Raw genomic sequence first — 22,990 nt, forward strand, 5'->3', positions numbered from 1 at the left:
TTTTATTATGAAACAAATCAGTGGTCAGTTGAAGGTTGGCCATGATTCAGGAATCACAATGATTGGTTAATGACCGCTGTATTTTGAAATAATTGCACACAAAAAAATATCTGTGAGCTGGTGTCAAAACTTTGTCTCCAAAAATGTCTAGTGAAATATTTTCTTGCGTTACTGATACTTTTTCTACTTTGGCTTGAACGTGATTTAATACGGGATAATTTATAGAGAGACCTTGGCCCCAAGTCAAGTAGGGCCTAGGCCTAGGGTATAACTCACTGGTGACACCCAATGACTGTATTGACACTTGATACGGCCCCGGTTGGCAGAGTTTGATTAGTGAGAAACCGGAGCAAGTGCTTATTTCACGAGGGAACATGTAGAGGGGAAGCACATAGACAGAGGCAACAGCAGCAGCAGAGACACAAGTGAAACTTTTACATCAGCACACTTGAACCGCGCCAGGCTCAAGGGGACTGGATTGTTTTATGCGTGGAGATTGCGTATTATTCCACGGGGATCTAGATAACTTGAACTGCGAGTTGCAATTCTATTTGAGCATCTACAGAGATTATAGAGGTGGAAGGAACATGGCGAGGGGGGTGAAGAGAGCTCACCTTGTTACTTTATTATTTACTTTGATGCTCTTATTTTGGCGGGACGTTTACGCGCAGGTGTCTTTTAACGAAATAACCGGGTTTAGTTTGAGCCCCCCGTACTTCAACCTCGCGGAGGGGTCACGGATATCCGCCACCGCAACTTGCGGTGAAGATGAAGCAGGGAGACCGAGATCTGATTTGTACTGTAAACTTGTCGGAGGACCTACCTTTGGACTTCCTAGTCAAACGATACAGGTAATGAGTGAACGACATTTTCGGTTTCATTATTTGTTGTTTCATTTTTAAACGTTTTGATCACCACCTTTCTGCCTTTAATAATAATGTATACAGTTGAAATGTTTGTTTTAGCTACGCAAGATGTTGGCTGGCATGAGTGCATGCGAAAAAGACACATGTAGCCTATTAATGTGCACGTCTTAATAGCATTGTTCTGAAGACATAACATGGACAGATACCAATAGAAACACAACCCATAGCACAGAATAAATCGTATTTGTATTATTCAATCAAAGTAAGGAAGTTGTTTCCTTGCAAGCTAGTGATTTTCTTGTGATTTTTTTCGTCCCATACATACATCTATATATTCCCACGTGAAATACCATATTTACAGTTACACTGGTATAACAGTTGAGTGGTCCCCCATGCTTCCTTGCTTTTGCAGCCATGTTCCAGAATGAGTCACTATAGCCCCCATGGGGAACAGTGGCAATTGTGCCTGCTCTGACCAAGTTGTCCACCTGCCAGAAATAGTTTTCACCATTGTGTTTAACTCCTGAGCTCTCCAATGAGAATGCCCTCTCAACAGTAGACTTGCCCCTTCAAGGAGTTTCAATACCTTTGGAACACGAAGAGGTTTTAAAACTTACACAAAGACGGGCCCCAATAGGCCTATATATTGCTTTCTATCATTAATGTATATCTGGAAATTGGTTTACTGTTGCAGTATTTCCAGATATCGCTATTACCATTGTTGCTACAATTCAAATCAAATTTTCTTATTCACATGCGCCGAATACAACAGGTATAGACTTTACAGTGAAATGCTTACTTACAAGCTTCTAACCAACAATGCAGTTTAAAAAATATTAATTATAATATGAAATAAAAGTAACAAGTAGTTAAATAGCAGTAGTAAAGTAACAATAGCAAGACTATATACAGGGGTACCAGTACAGAGTCTATGTGTGGGGGCACCAGTTATTGAGGTAATTGAGGTAGTATGTAGGTAGAGTTATTGAACTGACTATGCATAGATAATAACAGAGAGCAGCGTAAGAGAAGGGGAAGGGGGGGCAATGCCAATAGCCTGGGTAGCCATTTGATTAGATGTTCAGGAGTCTTATGGCTTGGGGGTAGAAGCTGTTTAGAAGCCTCTTGGACCTAGACTTGGTGCTCCGGTACCGCTTGCAGTGCGGTAGCAGAGAGAACAGTCTATGACTGGGGTGGCTGGAGTCTTTGATCATTTTTAGGGCCTTCCTCTGACACCGCCTGGTATAGAGCTCCTGGATGGCAGGAAGCTTTGCCCCAGTGATGTACTGGGCCATACACACTACCCTCTGTAGTAGAGGTCGACCGATTAATCGGAATGGCCGAATGTTTTTATACCTTTTATTTAACTAGGCAAGTCAGTTACGAACACATTCTTATTTTCAATGACTGCCTAGGAACTGTGGGTTAACTGCCTTGTTCAGGGGCAGAATGACAGATTTTCACCTTGTCAGCTCAGGGTTTCCAATCTTGCAACCGCACAGTTAACTAGTCCAACGCTCTAACCATTGCAATCCACGAGTAGCCTGCCTGTTACGCGAATGTAGTAGAAGCCAAGGTAGATTGCTAGCTAGCATTACACTGATCTTATAAAAAATCAATCAATCATAATCACTAGTTATAACTACTAATCCAGTTTAGCAGGCAATATTAACCAGGTGAAATTGTGTCATTTCTCTTGCGTTCATTGCACACGGAGTCATGGCATATGCAACCTTTTGGGCTGCCTGGCTCCTTGCGAACTAATCTGCCAGAATTTTACGTAATTATGACATACATTGAAGGTTGTGCAATGTAACAAGAATATTTAGACTTAGGGATGCCACCCGTTAGATAAAATACCGAACGGTTCCGTATTTCACTGAAATAATAAACGTTTTGTTTTCGAAATGATAATTTCCGGATTCAATCATATTAATGACCAAAGGCTCGATTTCTGTGTGTTATTATGTTATAATTAAGTCTGATTTGATAGAGCAGTCTGACTGTGCAGCAGCAGGCCCGTAATCATTCATTCAAACAGCACTTTCGTGCGTTTTGCCAGCAGCTCTTCACAAGCACAGCGCTGTTTATAACTTCAAGCCTATCAGCCTAATGGCTGGTGTAACCAATGTGAAATGGCTAGCTAGTTAGCTGGGTGTGCGCTAATACTGTTTCAAACGTCACTCGCTTTTAGATTTGGAGTATTTATTCCCCTTGCGCTGCAAGGGCCGCGGCTTTTGTGGGGCGAGGGGTAACGATGCTTCGAGGGTGGCTGTTGTCGATGTGTTCCTGGTTCGAGCCCAGGTAGGGGCAAGGAGAGGGACGGAAGATATACTGTTACACTGGCAATACTATAGTGCCTATAGGAACAGCCAATAGTCAAAGGTATATGAAATACAAATGGTATAGAGAGAAATATTCCTATAAATACTATATTAACTGCAACCTCTTACCTTGGAATATTGAAGTCTCATGTTAAAAGGAACCACCAACTTTCATATGTCCTCATGTTCTGAGCAAGGAACTTAAACGTTAGCTTTTTTACATGGCACATATTACTTTCTTCTCCAACACTTTGTTTTTGCATTATTTAAACCAAATTGAACATGTTTCATTATTTATTTGAGGCTAAATTGATTTTATTTATGTTTTATATTAAGTTCAAATAAGTGTTAATTCAGTATTGTTGTAATTGTCATTATTACAAAGAAAAAATAGGAAAAGAAATCGTCCGATTAATCGGTATCGGCTTTTTTGGTCCTCCAATAATTGGTATCGGTATCGGCGTTGAAAAATCATAATCGGTCGACCTCTACTCTGTAGTGCCTTGCGGTTGGAGGCCGAACAGTTGCCATACCAGGCAGTGATGCAACCAGTCAGGATGCTCTTGATGGTGCAGCTGTTGAACCTTTTGAGGATCTGAGGACCTATGCCAAATCTTTTCAGTCTCCTGAGGGGGAATAGGTTTTGTTGTGCCCTCTTCACGATTGTCTTGGTGTGCTTGGACCATGTTAGTTTGTTGGTGATGTGGACACCAAGGAACTTGAAGCTTTCAACCTGCTCCACTACAGCCCCATCGATGAGAATGGGGGCATGCTCGGTCCTCCTTTTCCTGTAGTCCACAATCATCTCCTTTGTCTTGATCACGTTGAGGGAGAGGTTGTTGTCCTGGCACCACACGGCCAAGTCTCTGACCTCCCTATAGGCTGTCTTGTCGTTGTCAGTGATCAGGCCTACCACTGTTGTGTCATCGGCAAACTTAATGATGGTGTTGGAGTCGTGCCTGGCCGTGCAATCATGAATGAACAGGGAGTACAGGAGGGGACTGAGAACGCACCCCTGAGGGGCCCCTGTGTTGAGAATCAGCGTGGCGGATCTGTTGTTACCTACCCTTACCACCTGGGGTGGCCCGTCTGGAAGTCCAGAATCCAGTTGCAGAGAGAGGTGTTTAGTCCCAGGGTCCTTAGCTTATTGATGAGCTCTGTGGGCACTATGGTGTTGAACGCTGAGCTGTAGTCAATAAACAGCATTTTCACATAGGTGTTCCTTTTGTCTCGTTTAAGGAAGAAAAAAAAAGCTGCCAGTTCGTGGTGAGTAATCGTTGTTCTGATGTCCAGAAGTTATTTTTGGTCATAAGAGACGGTAGCAGCAACATTATGTACAAGATAAGTGAAAAAATAAGTTACAAACAACGCAAAAAAAACTATCATATAAACACAATAGGTTAGGAGCAGGTAAAACGTCAGCCATCTTCTCCGGTGCCGCCTTCTTGATGCATGTGATTACTTGCACGGTCTGCAAATGTGTGACTGTGGCTTATTCATTTTCTTGTATACGAGTTTTCTATGCACTGAATGTGTGGCTTTGTGTTGGTGGGACTCTATTTATATGTGGTTATATGTGTTTTGGGCTCAGAGTAACACCATTTCATTGGCCCTTACCCTGCAGGGACAGTATTGTGACAGATGCAACTCCAACGAGCCAAACAAGGCCCACCCGGTGAGTAATGCCATCGATGGCACTGAGCGCTGGTGGCAGAGTCCGCCTCTCTCCAGGGGGCCTATGTACAACGAGGTGAACGTCACTTTGGACCTGGGACAGGTGAGTGATCCAAACCTGGAGGGCTTTCATTGATTCCATCCTACTCAGCCAAGTGCTGTACCTTCACGGTGGCTGTTGTTGAGAGTACGAAATAAAACAGTGGGATGTCACAGGGTGAATATAGCCAAGCCTCTAAGTTGTCCTTGTCTGAGACAGACAGGCAGCGCTAGTCATGTGAGTGATGTCCCACATCTGGCTGCGTGCCAGGAATCAGCCTCAGATTATGCCCCTGTGGCTGGGGGATATGCATCTATTATGACCCGTGGCTGCAGTGGGGGCTGCTGCGGGAGTTTGGCTCACGGCCCATGAAATTGCACCATATGCTCAATTATCCAGTGAGGGGAAAGAGGGTGGGATTCTGTCCAGGGATTAGGGATCAGAGGGATGTTAAATATCTGGGGGGGGGGGGGGGGGGGTTGCAGGTCTGGGTGGAGTGGGTGAAGAGGGTTCAGAGGTGGACCCTTTGTGATTGAGAAACGGGTTTGGTCTGCGGATCAGGGGTCGGCATCAAGTGGAGATCCATAGAAAGTAAATCTTTCTAAAAGTGAGGACCACACCATGTTCCCTAGGAGGACTGTGGGAAGAAGAGAATGGATGACGGTTGCAGATTTTCCCATCTCTGTTTTTAGCTGGGCTGAACTAAGCTGAACGGAGAGCAGAGGGGCTGTGAGAAAGGATAAATATAGTACCTGCTCAGCCCGTGGTGGCTTGAGGGACGTCTGAGTTTAAGACATGGTAATGCTCTGTTTATACGGACCCAGGGAAAGAGCCATTACTGCATTAAGGCGTGCTATAGAGCATGAGGTTGAAGTATTCTCTGAAACTACCAACCACATGCCTCCCCCTCTCCCTTTGGCCCGCCCAGCCTATCAAACAGCTACTGTGATCCAGTAAGGTTCCAGACCAAGCTCACCTGGCCCCTCCCTCCTTATGTCATCCATTTGTTTTTATCCCCCCCCCCTAAAGCTTTTGTCAATGCCAAGAATGTGTTTATGAGGCTGTGTGTGCTTCCATTGGAAAGCGTGCAGGTTTATTGGAATGTTACCTTCCAAGGTTGTCATTTCGCAAATTGGATCAGACTGATTTGGCAGCATTGACCTGAGTCTTATCAATTCAATGCAAGGCAAACAAATCCGACTAGATTGTCTGCTAATAGCTAATTGGTTAAACTGCATAGATATTATGCTCTGCACACGATGATCCTACCTTCTAGATCTAGAGAAACACAGCGAAACTGAAAAACAAACTTAAAGCAGTCTATCAGTCCACGATACAAGGGAAATACTGTATCCCATAGAATGATTAAGTTTGGTAAAGTAGTACAATGTTATTAACCCTCTGTGTATGCAATCTTGTGTAGGCCATGTCTTCTTATCAGAGGTGTGTGTAGATAAGGAAGGATGTTGTCGATGCCTCTGAAATAATTCAGTCAACCACACTTCCGTGTGCTTTCAGCACAGAAGTCTGTCAAATAGTGTTGGTTCCTACAACCCTTTGATGATTTTACAGTCATAACAAAGCATTTGTCAAAATAATTTAATGTGGAGGTCAGGTTTATGTCAGACTAACTTGCCACATGCTTGGTCACACCCTTTCCCCTTAACACAATCTATGCCTACTCCTACTCAGGTTTCTTTCATGCTTGGGAGGAATTTCTCTGATTCATCTTCCCCAATAGAAACAGTCCAAAGCCTTTGTAGATTCTGTTAATGCAACGAACAGATGATGCGGTCACTGAAATTTGTAAGGGCTGAATCCAGTTGAATGGTTTTTGTGGTCTCTTCTAAGACTAATACAGGTGCCTCCCTCCCTCTCTCTGCCAGTCTTATCTCCAGATATAGTAGATAATGGCACCATCATTGTTCATGTTAAATCGGACCGGGTTTTTTTTTGAAGTGGCCATTTCCGACGGTTCTGTAAAGTGCACGTTTGAAGCAGCACCAATCCGTCAAGGGCTGATTCCCGCTTTTGTGGAACATTGAATGATACCATTTACAGCACAGAAAAGTTAACCGATTTCCTTTGTGGATTCACATGACGTGTTTAGAAAAGGAAACAGTCCGAATTAGCCTGGAACTTTGTATTACACAAAATATGTATTTGTATTTACATGTCCTAAATCTCAGGCAGTCAGTCCATGTGAAGGAGTTTACAACTCCCTGGGGGTGGAGCTCCTTGTGCAAATCAACCCAACCACACCGCTGCTGGATCATGTTGCCTGAAGCGAGCAGCTCTCACACCTAAGTAGCAGGCTAGCCGCCTGCCTGTGTTATGTTGTGGGCTTTTGACCTGTGACCCATGACAAAGCCGGCCATAAGTCAGGAGATGACCTTGAACTCCCTCATACTACGGTGGGATCCAGTCTGTAGGGGGACTTCGTTGTGTACTCTACAGTAACTGGACATAGTGCTGGGTGTTGCCTCAGGCAATTTGTCTCCAGGGCATTGGAGCAGTTCACCCAGAAAGAAAGTCAACACATTGATCAGAGGCTTCTGCTGTGAGTTTCTTGATGTTATCCAATATCCTACATATGTGTTGAGATGTGTATATTTTTTTTTTACTAGAGACACACATTTTTATTAATTACCTTAGAAATTCTAACTATTCAGAACCACATATGCCCTCCCAAAACAAATCCAATGACATCCTCTCCTCACCCTCAAGCATATTACTTTTAAAATAGGCTGTCTACCTGTACAGGGAGACCAGTTAAAACAATTTACAGGGTGAACATTGGCACCACGGATGGATCGGCCCCACAGCCGCCCATGCAGTCAGTTTTTCTGGGGGAATGTATTTTAGGAGCCCTGACCACATGTGCTTATCTGCCTGAGTGCTCCAGACCATGTGAGACTGACATGCCTGGGCCTTACTGTTGTCTGTCATACCATGCTACTGAAAGGCATCTGAACAAAATTATAAACGCAACATTTAAAGTGTTTAATGAGCTTAAATAAAAGATCCCCGAAATGTTCCTTATGCATAAAAAGCTTATTTTTCTCTCAGGTTTTGTGCATGCATCTATTTGTTTACATCTCTGTTTCAGTGAGCATGTCTCCTTTGCCAAGATAATCCACCCACCTGACAGGTGTGGCATATCAAGAAGCTCATTAAACAGCATGATCATTACACAGGTGCACCTTGTGCTGGGGACAACAAAAGGCCACTCTAAAATGTACAGTTTTGTCACACAACACAATACCAGATGTCTCAAGTTTTGAGGGAGTGTGCAATTGGCACGCTGACTGCAGGAATGTCCACCAGAACTGTTGCCAGATCATTTAATGTTAATTTCTCAACCATAAGCTGCCTCCAACATCGTTTTATAGAATTTGGCTGTACGTCCAACCGGCCTCACAACTGCAGATCATGTGTAATGACGCCAGACCAGGACCTCCACATCCTGCTTCTTCACCTGCGGGATTGTCTGAGACAAGCCACCTTGACAGCTGATGAAACTGCACAACCAAAGAATTTCTCCACAAACTGTCAGAAACCGTCTTAGTAAAGCTCATCTGTGGGCTCGTCGTCCTCACCAGGGTCTTGACCTGACTGCAGTTCGGCGTCGTAAACATCTTCAGTGGGAAAATGCTCACCTTCAATAGCCACTGGCATGCTGGAGAAGTGTGCTCTTCACGCATGAATCCCAGTTTTAACTGTACCGGGCAGATGGCAGACTGATGTCAACATTGTGCACAGAGTGCCCCATGGTGGCAGTGGGGTCATTTGTATTTGTATTTATTATGGATCCCCATAATGGGAAGAAGAGAATGGGTAACGGTTGCAGCATCTACTCTTCCTGAGGTCCAGCAAAATTAAGGCAGTTCTACGTCTTTTTAAACATTACAATACATTCACAACAGATTTCACAACATATTAGTGTGTGCCCTCAGGCCCCTACTCTACTGCCACATATCTACAACACAAAATAATGTGTACGTGTGTATAGTGCGTATGTTATCGTGTGTTTGTATGCATGTGTCTGTGCCTATGTTTGTGTTGCTTCACAGTCCCTGCTGATCTATAAGGTGTATTTGTATCTGTTTTTTAAATATAATTTTACTGCTTGCATGAGTTACTTGATGTGGAATAGAGTTCAATGTAGTACTGTGCACCTCCTATAGTCTGTTCTGGACTTGGGGACTGTGAAGAGACCTCTAGTGGCATGTCTTGTGGGGTATGCATGGGGGTCCGAGCTGTGCGCCAGTATTTCAAACAGACAGTTCGGTGCATTCAACATGTCAATACCCCTCACAAATACAAGTAGTGATGAAGTCAATCTCTCCTCCACTTTGAGCAGGAGAGATTGACGTGCATATTATTAATGTTAGCTCTCTGTGTACATCCAAGCGGCAGCCGTGCTGCCGGGTTCTGAACCAATTGCAATTTTCCTAAGTCCCCCTTTGTGGTACCTGACCACACAACTGAACAATAGTCCAGGTGCGACCAAACTAGGGCCTGTAGGACCTGCCTTGTTGATAGTGTTATTGAGAAGACAGAGTAGCGCTTTATTATGGACAGACTTCTCCCTATCCTAGCTACTGTTGTATCAATATGTTTTGACCATGACCGTTTACAATCCAGGGTTACTCCAAGCAGTTTAGTCTCCTCAACTTGCTCAATTACCACATTATTCATTACAAAATTTAGTTGAGGTTTAGGGTTTAGTGAATGATTTGTCCCAAATACAATGCTTTTCGTTTTTGAAATATTTAGGACTAACTTATTCCTTTCCACCCATTCTGAAGCTAACTGCAGCTCCTTGTTAGGTGTTGCAGTCAATTCAGTTGCTTGGTAGCTGACGTGTATAGTGTTGAGTCATCCGCATACATAGACACACTGGCTTTCCTCAAGCCAGTTATGGAGGGCTAAAAGTCTGCTGAACCGTTCAATGCCACAATTTAGGGAGGGCAGAGGGCCAGATATTATGGGGAGTTTTTTGGTGTAAAGTAGTGACCCAATCAGTTCTTTAAAATACACATTAGGCTGTTCTGAGCTGCCCTTCATAATGTAATTCGGCCCCACATGAACCATGACAGTATCAGCCCCTGATGACTGACTCACAGCCTCGGGAAACAGCCTGGTAATATCCTGAACTTATACCCCAGGAAAACCCAAAGTATTTGCCCCAGGTACAGATATATGCCTCACTATCAAACTCCCTATCACAATTAGAGGTCGACCCATTATGATTTTTCAACACCAATACTGATTAATCGGCCGATTAAAAAAAAAAAAAAATGTATTTGTAATAATGACAATTACAACAATACTGAATGAACACTTATTTTAACTTAATATAATACATCAATAAAATCAATTTAGTCTCAAGTAAATAATGAAACATGTTCAATTTGGTTAAAATAATGCAAAAACAAAGTGTTGGAGAAGAAAGTAAAAGTGCAATATGTGCCATGTAAAAAAAGCTAACGTTTAAGTTCCTTGCTCAGAACATGTGAAAGCTGGTGGTTCCTTTTAACATGAGTCTTCAATATTCCCAGGTAAGAAGTTTTAGGTTGTAGTTATTATAGGACTATTTCTCTCTATACCATTTGTATTTCATATACCTTTGACTATTGGATATTCTAATAGGTACTTCAGTATTGCCAGCCTAATCTCGGGAGTTGATAGGCTTGAAGTCATAAACAGCGCAATGCTTGAAGCACAGCAAAGAGCTGCTGGCAAATGCAGGAAAGTGCTGTTTGAATGAATGCTTACGAGCCTGCTGCTGCCTACCACCTCTGTCAGACTGCTCTATCAAATCATAGACTTAATTATAATATAATGACATAGCCTAGGTCATTAATATGGTCAAATCCAGAAACTATCATTTTGAAAACAAAACATTTGTTCTGTCAGTGAAATACAGAACCGTTCTGTATTTTATATAACGGGTGGCATCCCTATGTCTAAATATTGCTGTTACATTGCACAACCTTCAATGTTATGTCATAATTATGGCAAATTAATTACAGTCTTTGTTAGGAAGAAATGGTCTTCACACAGTTCGCAACGAGCCAGGCGGCCCAAACTGCTGCATATACCCTGACTCATGTTAGCAGGCAATATTACCTAAATATGCAGGTTTAAAAATATATACTTGTGTATTGATTTTAAGAAAGGCATTGATGTTCATGGTTAGGTGCACATTGGTGCAACGACAGTGCTTTCTTCACGAATGCACTTGTTAAATCACTCATTTGGCAAAGTAGGCTGTGATTCAATGATAAATTAACTGCCTGTTCAAGGGCAGAACGACAGATTTGTACCTTGTCAACTCAGGGGTTTGAACTTGCAACCTTCCAGTTACTAGTCCAACGCTCTAACCACTAGGCTACCCTGCCGCCCCGGGTGGAGAGGGAGCACATGTGACAGTATCCCCTCCCCGACGTGCGTCCACATCCGCAGGACACCGACCAAGATGACGATCCCGGGGATCAAGGGGGGGGGATTGGTCAATCAATCAAATGTATTTATATAGCCCCTCTTTCATCAGCCGATGTCACAAAGTGCTGTACAGAAACCCAGCCTAAAACCCCAAATAGCAAGCAATGCAGGTGTAGAAGCACCTGCATCGGTCACCTCTGTTCTGGCGCGGGAACCTGTCAGTCCGGCTGAGGTGCTGGAGCATGACGACCTAGAGCGCTGGAGAGAGAGCATACGTGACAGTACCCCCACCCCGGGGCGTTCGGCTCCAGCCGCAGGATGGCCAATCAAAGAGATGCTCCCGGGGATCCGGAGTGGACCGGTCGCCAGAAGCCTGATAAACCGGCTGAGGCGTGAGAGCCTGATGAGACAGCTGAGACCTCCCCGGTTGCCTCGGTTGAGGCACGGGAACCTGTTCACCAGCTGAGGCATGGGAGCCTATCGATCCCCCTGAGGTATGGAAACCTGTCGGGCCAGCAGAGGTAGGGGAACCCGACAAACCTAAATCCTTGTTCATGATTCATTTTCATATTAGTTTCAGTTTTAGTTTACTATAATAACCTTGGTGGGTGCTATCCACTTAATGGGCACTAATTGGTTCGTGAGAAGTTCTGATTGAACCCTGTTGCCATTGATTGCCGTTTCAGGGGGATAGGATGTTTTGTGTGATATTTGGGGGTTGTTTTTTATGTCATACAGTATGATCATGTACAACACTGATGTGAGGTGGGCTACGATTAACTAGGTGAGAAGTACTCATGGCTCTGAATGGTGAGCTTGGGCATCTGACTGGAGAGTGTGGGGTTCTGCGAAGTCCCTGATAGGTGGCGTTTGCTCTGATTGGTGAGTTGTAATGCTGGGTGTCAGTTACTTGTTCCCTACTCTGTGGGGTTTGATAATGAGTGTGTGGTACTTGTTGCTGGATGGCTGAGTGGCTTGATGATGAGAAGGCACTATATAGCTAGAGATGTGCTAGTTAAGGATGACAGCATTTCTGAAGCCTGCTTGTAGTGGTTCATTTATTATGAGTTATATTATCTATGTCAGTCATGTTATCTTTGTCAGCAGAAGAATTCCCGTGGAACTTAATCCGCTCTCTCTTTCTCCAGGCCCTGCTGCCTCCCACTTAAGTTTTGTCTGAATGTTTTATGCTGAGCTGCTGCCCACTTTTGTCCTGGAATCGATAGTAGGCTGTATTGTGTGCCATCCTTTCTGTGCTCTGCTCTCAGATGTTCACAAACAGTTGTTTCTTTTCAAGGCTTTTTCTGAAAGTGACCTGACCTTTTCTTCTAAGTGGGTACATGGATTGAGGAGGTGCGGTGAATTGGGCAGACTGTGTAGAAAAGACCCCCCCACCCCACACACACACACACACACTAGGGCTGGGTGATATAGCCCAAATATTATATCACGGTATTAAAATAAATTTGACTGTATTTTATGCTTTTTAATAATAAAAGTTCTCAATTTGCTTTATAAGTAGTGCGTGATCCTAGGGTGGACACACATACATTCTAAGTGATTTCAATGGGTCTTTCTTGTTTTATACTGTTCAATTCAATTTCAACCCCAAAAAGGACATAATTGTCTGCACTGAGATCATTTCTACACTGCCACATAGGGCTACACGATATGGGCGGGCAACGAATCTGGGCCTTATTTTTAGCCAAATGTTGCAATTTGACTTGCAATCGCAAGCAAAACACTTGGGTTAACTGTTGGAATCATGGAAATAAAATGTATATTCTAATTATATAGTTAGAATATAATAGTGGGCACTTGTAATACAGTGCGGTTTGACATGATATTGAATGAAAATGCCAGGGAGGAGTTATTGTGACAGAGTAGGAAATAAAGTGTTGATTGGTGTTTCCTAGGGGACAATAATATTTGGCTACATTTAATGTTTTCTCTTAACTATTTCATGTCGCTAACATATCTTGCTTTGCGTTTACCTCTTTAATTTAGAAGATACTGTTGCACAAACAACATGCTAATTTAGGTCTACACCATCACTGGTATTATCAGGCTGTATAGCTAATTACGCTTTCTCTTAGTACATTTATTAGCTAACTAGTGATTAGCATTAGTGGCTAACAATCAGCGGCTAACAAGATTTAGGAACAACTTGCTAAGAAAAGACAAACTAGCTGTTTGCAGATGTAAAAAACACAAGCTAATAGTGTAACTATAGAACGTTAGTAGATTTATATTAAGAAGCAAAGTGACAATTGCATCGATGTCATCAACATTGTTGCATGTGTTACATAGACCATACAGACTGAACGCAAGTGTCTCGTGGTTGAGGAAAAACAAATGCGCTCCTTGAGTGGCAGGAGCCGAAGCCAGGGCTCGGTCTGTGTGGAGAGGGAGAGAGTGGAGAGAGATGACTCAAGTAGCGAAGTAAACTACAAAAATGGACGTTACACACTGCGTATCACATTTAACAAACCAAATATACAAATACCGTTATAGAAGATAAAGTAAAAACCCAAACCGGTCTGTGCATCAATACCGGTATATCGCAAAAAACGGTATACTGCCCTGCACTAGCACACACACACACACAAAGACCCCCAGCTTCATAATGAATTCGTTTTCCCCGCCCCACCCTGAATACCTACATACCTTTCATGACATCTGAATATGATCCAGTCAAATATGATTACCTGTGTATCTGGGCCTGTGTTTGTCTGTTCAAGGTGCAAATGCCTCCTAATGTGATGCAGTAGCTAACAGCTAAAGCTAGCAATCAATATTAGAGGTTGACCGATTAATCAGAATGGCTGATTAATTAGGGCCGATTTCAAGTTTTCATAACAATCGTAAATCGGTATTTTTGGACAACGATTTGGCCAATTTTTATTCATTTATTTAAATGTATTTTTTACACCTTTATTTAACTAGGCAAGTCAGTTAAGAACACATTCTTATTTTCAATGATGGCCTAGGAACAGTGGGTTAACTGCCTGTTCAGGGGCAGAACGACAGATTTTTTAACCTTGTCAGCTCTGTGATTCAATCTTGCAACCTTACAGTTAACTAGTCCAACTCTCTAACCACCTTCCTCTCATTCCACTCCACGTGGAGCCTGCCTGTTACGCGAATGCAGTAGAAGCCAAAGTAAGTTGCTAGCTAGCATTAAACTTATCTTATAAAAAACAATCAATCATAATCACTAGTTATAACTACACATGGTTGATGATATTACTAATTTATCTAGCGTGTCCTGCAATGCATATAAGTGATGCAACACTGGGGGATGATTTCACAAAAGCTCATTTGTGAAAAAAGCACAATTGTTGGACGACTGTACCTAACCATAAACACCAATGCCTTTCTTAAAATCAATACACGGAAGTATATATTTTTAAACCTGCATATTTAGCTAAATGAAATCCAGGTTAGCAGGCAATATTAACCAGGTGAAATTGTGTCACTTCTCTTGCGTTCATTGCACGCAGAGTCAGAGTATATGCAACAGTTTGGGCAGTCTGGCTCATTGCAAACTAATTTGTCAGAATTTTACGTAATTATGACATAACATTGAAGGTTGTGCAATGTAACAGCAATATTTAGATTTATGGATGCCACCCGTTAGATAATATACCGAACAGTTCCGCATTTCACTGAAAAAATAAACGTTTTGTTTTTGAAATTATAATTTCCGGATTTGAACATATTAATGACCAAAGGCTCGTATTTCTGTGTGTTATTATGTTATAATTAAGTCTATGATTTGATAGAGCAGTCTGACTGAGCGATGGTAGGCAGCAGCAGGCTCGTAAGCATTCATTCAAACAGCACTTTTGTGTGTTTTGCCAGCAGCTCTTCGCTGTGCTTCAAGCATTGCGCTGTTTATGACATCAAGCCTATCAACTCTCGAAATTAGGCTGGTGTAACCGATGTGAAATGGCTAGCTAGTTAGCGGGGTGCACGCTAATAGCGTTTCAAACGTCACTCGCTCTGAGACTTGGAGTAGTTGTTCCCCTTGCTCTGCATGGGTAACGCTGCTTCGAGGGTGGCTGTTGATGTGTTCCTGGTTCGAGCCCAGGTAGGAGCAAGGAGAGGAACGGAAGCTATACTGTTACACTGGCAATACTAAAGTGCCCATAAAAACATCCAATAGTCAAAGGTATATGAAATACAAATGGTATAGAGAGAAATAGTCCTATAAATACTATATTAACTACAACCTAAAACCTCTTACCTTGGAATATTGAAGTCTCACGTTAAAAGGAACCACCAGCTTTCATATGTTCCTTAACTTACCTCATTTGCACTCACTGTATATAGACTTTTTGTTTTATTTTGTTATACTGTATTATTGACTGTATGTTTTGTTTACTCCATGTGTAACTCTGTGTTGTTGTATGTGTCGAATTGCTACGCTTTATCTTGGTCAGGTCGCAGTTGCAAATGAGAACTTGTTCTCAACTAGCCTACCTGGTTAAATAAAGGTGAAATAAAAATGTTCTCATGTTCTGAGCAAGGAACTTAAACATTAGCTTTTTACATGGCACATATTGCACTTTTACTTTCTTCTCCAACACTTTGTTTTGCATTATTTTAACCAAATTGAACATGTTTCATTATTTATTTGAGGCTAAATGGATTTTTATTGATGTATTAAATTAAGTTAAGTGTTCATTCAGTATTGTTGTAATTGACATTATTACAAATAAAACACTTTTTTATTTTTTTTAAACGGCCAATTAATCGGTATCGGCTTTTTTGGGTCGTTATCGGCGTTGAAAAATCATAAATCGGTCGACCTCTAGTCAATATGATACATCTACAGTAATAAAATGTATTGCCCAGAGGAATGTGCTATAGCATGTATGTGTATAACAGTATTATATTAAGTTTTTGCTGTCTATTTCCCTGACCTCCCTGGCACTGATTCAGCATGCATGGATCAACAGCATAACATCTCAAGCAGGCCCTGAAAAGGACCAGGTGCTTATCAAACCACAGAAAATACTTTTCGGCACAAGTGCTGTATCATATTTGGAATGGATTCACATATTTCTAATGGAAACACATGGAATCAATATTATTTCACCACTTTATTTCAAATACAGTGTAATCATTATTTGGTTCTTAACAATGTACATTTGTCAGTGTTGACTGTATAGCTGGCTTACTCTAACTCTTGGGACACGTTTGGCTCCCTAGCTGTTGCTGTGGTGATGTAAGAAGCTGTGTTTAGCCAGTCGGTTCTGCTTGGCGGTGTGCTGGGTGGTGGGGTGCCCGGCCAGCTCCAGCCAGGTGTCTGGCGCTCATATTTACAGCCCTGTTCCCCACTCCCTCGCAGGGCAGGCAGACAGCCCACACAGCCTGGTTAGCAGCCTCAGCCTGGCTTCATGTCTAGATCACGGGTCATTGTTGGACCGGAGCGCCTGCCAATGCCTCCTAAACCTGGCGCTCCATTGTGGAAAAGCAGAAGGCTCTACCCACCTTTTCAAGGCCCGGGGAGGTGATATACATAGTGCTTCATAGAAATGCTAAGCAGTCGATAAAGGTCTACTGGCGTATTGATGCACGTGTCGATGTAGATTTGTCCTATGTGTATTTTTGATATACAGTACCAGTGAAAGGGTTGGGCACGCCGACTCATTCCAGGGTTTTTCTTTATTTTTGACTATTTTCTACATTGCATAATAATAGTGAAGACATCAAAACTATGAAATAACACATATGGAATCATGTAGTAACCAAAAAAGTGTTAAACAAATGAAAAGATATGTTATATTTTAGATTCCTCAAAGTCACCACCCTTTGCAACAACCTCTCCCTCAATGTGAGCAAGACAAAGGAGCTGATCGTGGACTATGGGGAAAGGAGGGCCGAACAGGCCCCCATTAACATCGACGGGCTGAAGTGGAGTGGATCGAGAGTTTCAAGTTCCTTGATATCCACATAGACACCTCCCCCCCTTTGTTGTGTATTATCTATGCATAGTCATCTAACAAATGACCTTGGCTAACCTGTACCCCTGCACATTGACTCAGTATCGGTACCCAAGTCGTCATATATATTTTTTAAATTATTTAGCATTTTGCTATTTGCCTCATGACTCCTGCATGCTTTGTTGACTACAAATTTTCTTTACCCAACCGTGGGACAGACTGTTTGTTTCCACACTCGGGACTCTGACTCTCTATTGGTAGCATGGACTCTTGGCCTCTCATCCTATTCTAACCACCTCTCGCCAGCTTTGTATTCATGTTACCTGATGAAATTGCTGTACAATATGATCTTGTTGCCATCTGATGCACATTCAGATGTCATAAATCAGCACTGCAGAGCTCTCCCTGTCCTCTGCCGTGCCTTGATTGTATTACTGTTGATGATATCCGGAATGTGAATGTACACCCTGGCCCATCTACTGTTGCTAGCCCCAATTCTGACTTGTGCTCTGACGTCTGCTTCACTGATTTCTGCTCTGGGTTTCTGCATGTTAACACTAGAAGCTTATTACCTAAAGTGGATAAATTGAAAGTGTGGGTTCACAGCGCCAATCCAGATGTGTTGGTCATTACTGAGACGTGGTTAAGGAAGAGTGTTTTGAATACTGATGTTAACATTTCTGGTTCTAACCTTTTTTGGCATGACAGAGCTTCCAAAGGTGGAGGAGTGGCATTCTTTACCAAGGATCACATTCAGTGCTCAGTTGTCTCCACCTAGTCTGTCCCCAAACAATTTGATTTGCTGGTTTGAAGTATTCAACTTTCAAATAGCTCTCTGTTGACTGTTGTGTTATCGTCCTCCATCAGCACCGGCCTGTACCCTATTTGCCTTATTCTCTCTCCTGGCCCCTTACACTAAGTCTGAATTTGTCCTGCTAGGTGACCTAAACTGGGACATGCTTAAACCACCTGACCAAGTCCTAAAGCAATGGGACTCCCTAAATATTTCTTAGATTTTTACGAATCCCACAAGGTATGACTCCAAATACCCAGAAAAGGCTACTCTTCTTGATGTTATCCTCACAAATAATCCTGATTAGGTATCAGTCTGGTGTTTTCTGTAATGACCTTGGTGATCACTGTTTTACAGCCTGTGTTCGTATTGGCTGCTCAGTGAAATTACTTGTCATGATTTGTCATAGACGCTTGCTAAAAAACTTTAATGATCAAGCCTTCCTTCATGAACTGGACTCTGTAAAATGGTATAGAATCAGCTTGATCCCCTCTGTCAAAGACAGACTTCTTTTTTTATAGTAAAAACAGGTCCAGCCACTGGTTCAATCGGGATCTTGCAGAGTTACTCCACCTCAAGAATTGCATTTAGCAAAAGGCTCAGCACACGCATACTCAGGCTGACTGGCTCTCGTTCAGGCAAATGATAAATAAGTGCACTCAGGCTATCCGGAAGGCCAAACTTAGTTACTTTAAGGGGCAGTTCTTTCTCTGTCGGTGTAACCCCAAGAAGTTCTGGAGAACGGTTCAAGACCTGGAGAATAAACCCTCCTCCTCACAGCTGCCCATGTCCCTTAAGGTTGATGTGGTTGTTACTGACAAGAAGCACATGGTTTTAATCACCACTTCAATAAGTCAGGATTCCTATTTGACTCAGCCATGCCTCCTTGCCCATCCAACAATTCCTCATCTCCCACCCCTTCTAATGCGTCTATGCCTGATGCTTCTCCCTCTTCTTCCCCTGCCCCGATACAAAGTTTCTCCCTGCAGGATGTCACTGAGTTCTAGGTGCTAGAGGAGCTCCTGAAACTTGACCCCAAAAAAAACATTTGGGTCAGATGGTTTAGACCCCTTCTCCTTTAAGGTTGCTGCCCCTATCATCGCCAAGCCTGTCTGACCTTTTTAACCTGTCTCTCCTTTCTGGGGAGCTTCCCATTGCTTGGAAGGCAGCCACGGTCCATCCTTTATTTAAAGGGGAGATCAAGCTGATCCTAACTGTTGTCAATAATAAAAACAAGTCAATAAAACTTGTCAATAATCAACTGACTGGCTTTCTTGATGTCTATAGTATTCTCTCTGGTATGCAATCTGGTTTCCGCTCAAGTTATGTGTTACTCAGTGTTACTGCAACCTTAAAGGTCCTCAATGATGTCACCATTGCCCTTTATTCTAAGCAATGTTGTGCTGCTATTTTTATTCACTTGGCCAAATCTTTTGGTACGGTAGACCATTCCATTCTTGTGGGCCGGCTAAGGAGTATTGGTGTCTGAGAGGTCTTTGGCCTGGTTTGCTAACTACCTCTCTCTCAAAGAGTGTAGTGTAGTTATAAAATCTGCTGTCTCGGCCACTGCCTGTCACCAAGGGAGTACCCCAAGGCTCAATCCTAGGCCGCACGCTCTTCTCAATTTACATCAACAACATTGCGCAGGCAGTAGGAAGCTTTCTCATCCATTTATATGCAGATGATAGTCTTACACTCAGACCCTTTCTCCTTTAAGGTTGCTTACACTAAATGCTCTACAACAAAGCTTTCTAAGTGTCCAAAAACTTTCTTTACCCTTAACCTTGTTCTGAACATTCCAAAACAAAGGTCATGTGGTTTGGTAAGAAGAATGCCCCTCTCCCCACAGGTGTGATTACTACCTCTGAGGGTTTAGAGCTTGAGGCAGTCACCTCGTACAAGTAATGCGAATAAGCCAATAGTCAGGGGTAGTCTACATTGTCTAATTCGCTGTATGGTAATAATAATACATTTTTATTTTATAAAGTGGTTTCTTGCATTATACAATACAATGCAATTTACAGTCACCTATTTGGCCCATGGTGGAACAGACCACGTAACAAACCATTAATGAATTTCAAACCTTCATAATGTTAAAAAGTTTTTAAAAGTATCATGCAATGTTGACCTGCATTGAACACCACATATAAGCTTATCATTGGTTTTGTTGGTAGGTCTATATTATGCTCAAATAGCCACAATAGGCTATTGGCTACTGTCTAAAACTGTAAGAGTACAGCCTCATTGTGTTGCAACGGTCTCTGTATGTCTGGCAGGCAGACAGGGCCTGTTCCGCTTCCAACAGAAGGTGATGGCACCTGGCTCTGCTTCGGTGCATTCCTCTGTCCTAATACCTAATATCTATCTTTAAGGTTTCTGCTTTTTTACAGTAGCCCACCTGAGCCGGCCTGGCTGACTGGCTCCTTCCTGCCTATGGTTTGGAGATTCTTTGTTTCTGACCTGCAACTGAACACCTTGTCTGCCCTACATTTTCAGAAGAACGAGCACATGTTAATAATAACAAGCACAGACCATAGACAATATGAATAACACTCAAACTCTGTTAGTCGAATAAAATGAATGCAGAATAGAATGGTGTGTGAATTGTGATGCCCAGTAGAAGACCTATTGGCAGCAGGCATTGTAGGTGTACTAAGTATGAAACAAATGAAAGTATATCAATCTAGTTCATTGAGCTAATTTGATAGACATAGTTTGATTACACTATGACTGGACAGATCCATGTGGCAGCCAGGCATAGCATTAAGTCATCAAGTCCCGTTATCAGCCTAGTTCTCGTAGGCTCTAATAGTGTATTAGGGCATAGCAGCGTAGACTATTTGTTCAGTGGGAGTAAAACCCTGACTGCCAGGCTCCGTTACCTGAAGCACAGGCATGTGAAGTCGGGGCAGAAATTCTACATGGAGGCAACAACAACGCGGCAGTTCACGGCTTAGGGAACACATTCATCACGCCTGGGCTGTCACACACAGTGGGCATGACTTGCCGGTCAGAGAGCAACACTACTGGGGAGGGTGTGTGGAGAGGCATGTGTGTGTGTGTGTGTGTGTGTGTGTGTGTGTGTGTGTGTGTGTGTGTGTGTGTGTGTGTGTGTGTGTGTGTGTGTGTGTGTGTGTGTGTGTGTGTGTGTGTGAGACAATAATAGTGTCAAGCTCTCTGTCTATCTTTATGTGTGTGTGTCTGTGGGTCATGGTGTCAATCTCTGCTGTGCATGTGGTAAGAACGCTGGGGCGTGAGGGTGAGAACTGTGTAATGGTGTGAGGTCGCTGAGGCCTCGGGCCTGCTCTGCTCTCTTGGGTGATAACTGGAGTTTACAGGAGAGAGCCGGACACTGCACCTGGGGTATATGGCTTGTTTATGGGGGTCACTGGCAGGAATTTGGACTGGTAGTATGAACCGGAGGGTAAGGTGTTCGGTCCAAATCTGTGACAGCTCAACCTCAGACCCTTTTGACCCTCCACACCCACCATCCACCATAGATATGACTAACAGTCTGTTCCTGTGGCCCAGGCCTGTAGATTTAGGGTGGGGTATCCATTCAAGTGTTCTGATGAGTAAGACATATATCCTCGTTGCGTTTTAGTGCCCACTGGGCTTGTCTATTCAGTTCTGCTTCATGTATTTGACAGCACATACCAGAATGCCTGGACTGGTACTGTTATCATGTCACCAAGATATTTCAGGCTGTTCCAAACAAAAGGTGCTGGATATAAGTCAAGTCTGAATGTTTAGACTGGCAGGGATGAAAACACACCTCTGAGACAGAACAGTGCCAGGTCTCTCTCTCTCAATGCCAGGAGACAGTCGTATTCTTCTGACATGTTCTCAGTCATCATTTTTTCTCTATGGACGCTCTCCTTTTGTATTTGATTAATTATTAGTAGAGTCAGGCATGAATGAAGGGGAGAGAGACAGAGGAGAAATGCAGTGTTGAAGAATGCCGGTTGGGCTGGGATTCGATCCTACACATGCAGGAAGACCATGTATGTGCTGGAGTTAGCAGCCTTAACCATTCAACCATCATAGTCATTCTGAAGGGCTGGGTTGTGAGGTTTAGTCGTGGTTTTAATGTCAAGAGCCAGAAGGGGTTGAACTTGGTTGGCTTTTATTCTATATGGTGTAATGTTTTATACCTGGACTGGAATTAAGAATGTCGAGGAAAAGAGAGAACACTTTTTCTTTCTGATTAGATCATTTTGTGGTTTTGTGGGACTTTGGCGAGGTTTAATGGGCAGTTACTAGAGAATCAGTTTGTGGCGTCTTTTCCAAATGTCTCTCGTTGTTTATCGGTTTGGTGTCTGTTTTCTGTGTGAGCTGCATTCCTCTGGCCAAGGAGATTGTCACTGCTGTGTGTCACTTGTCAAATCAAATTTCAAATCAAATTGTATTTGTCACATGCTTTGTATAAAACAGGTGAAATGCTTACTTACGGGTCCTTCCCAACAATGCAGAGAGAAAGAAATAGAAATAATAGAAAAGTAACAACAATAAAACTAATAATAGGTACATAATGAGTAACAATAACTTGGCTATATACAAAAGGTACCCTAATATGAAAATAGGCCACTGTCACTTTCTATTGCGAATGCTGTTTCTTCCAAGCTGCATCTGCATGCCAATCATTTGATCTCAATCAGTTGGATAGAGGGGGAGGGGGGAGGGTGGAGGAGAGGGGTGGCCGAGACGTGCCGACTGGCATGTGGGCCAGTCTCAGATTCCTGCCATGCCGTCACATTTCTCCCTCCTCTACCCCCATGTCCCCACGCCAGGGCATGCCATTGCTTTCAGGAACCTGTCCATGACAAAAATAATGTCAAAGACTCCAGCCACCCAAGTCATAGACTGTTCTCTCTGCTACCGCACGGCAAGTC

General features: G+C 42.9%; 1 protein-coding gene across 3 annotated transcripts in view; it reads left to right on the forward strand.

The window, feature by feature from the left end:
• Window positions 1-343: 343 nt before the first annotated feature.
• LOC135558774 (laminin subunit alpha-3-like) overlaps window positions 344-22,990 on the forward strand; it is a 112,021-nt gene continuing 89,374 nt past the window's right edge. Inside the window, exons 1-2 of one of the 3 annotated variants that reach the window (XM_064992892.1) lie at window positions 344-851; window positions 4,815-4,967. In XM_064992892.1, coding sequence (XP_064848964.1) covers window positions 486-851; window positions 4,815-4,967 — 519 coding nt within the window. In that variant the 5' untranslated portion in view covers window positions 344-485. The remainder of the gene's footprint in view (window positions 852-4,814; window positions 4,968-22,990) is intronic. The other 2 variants (XM_064992890.1, XM_064992891.1) reach the window with 2 other exon arrangements.

This window comes from Oncorhynchus masou, chromosome 17 (genome assembly GCF_036934945.1).
Source record: "Oncorhynchus masou masou isolate Uvic2021 chromosome 17, UVic_Omas_1.1, whole genome shotgun sequence".
NCBI lineage: Eukaryota > Metazoa > Chordata > Actinopteri > Salmoniformes > Salmonidae > Oncorhynchus > Oncorhynchus masou.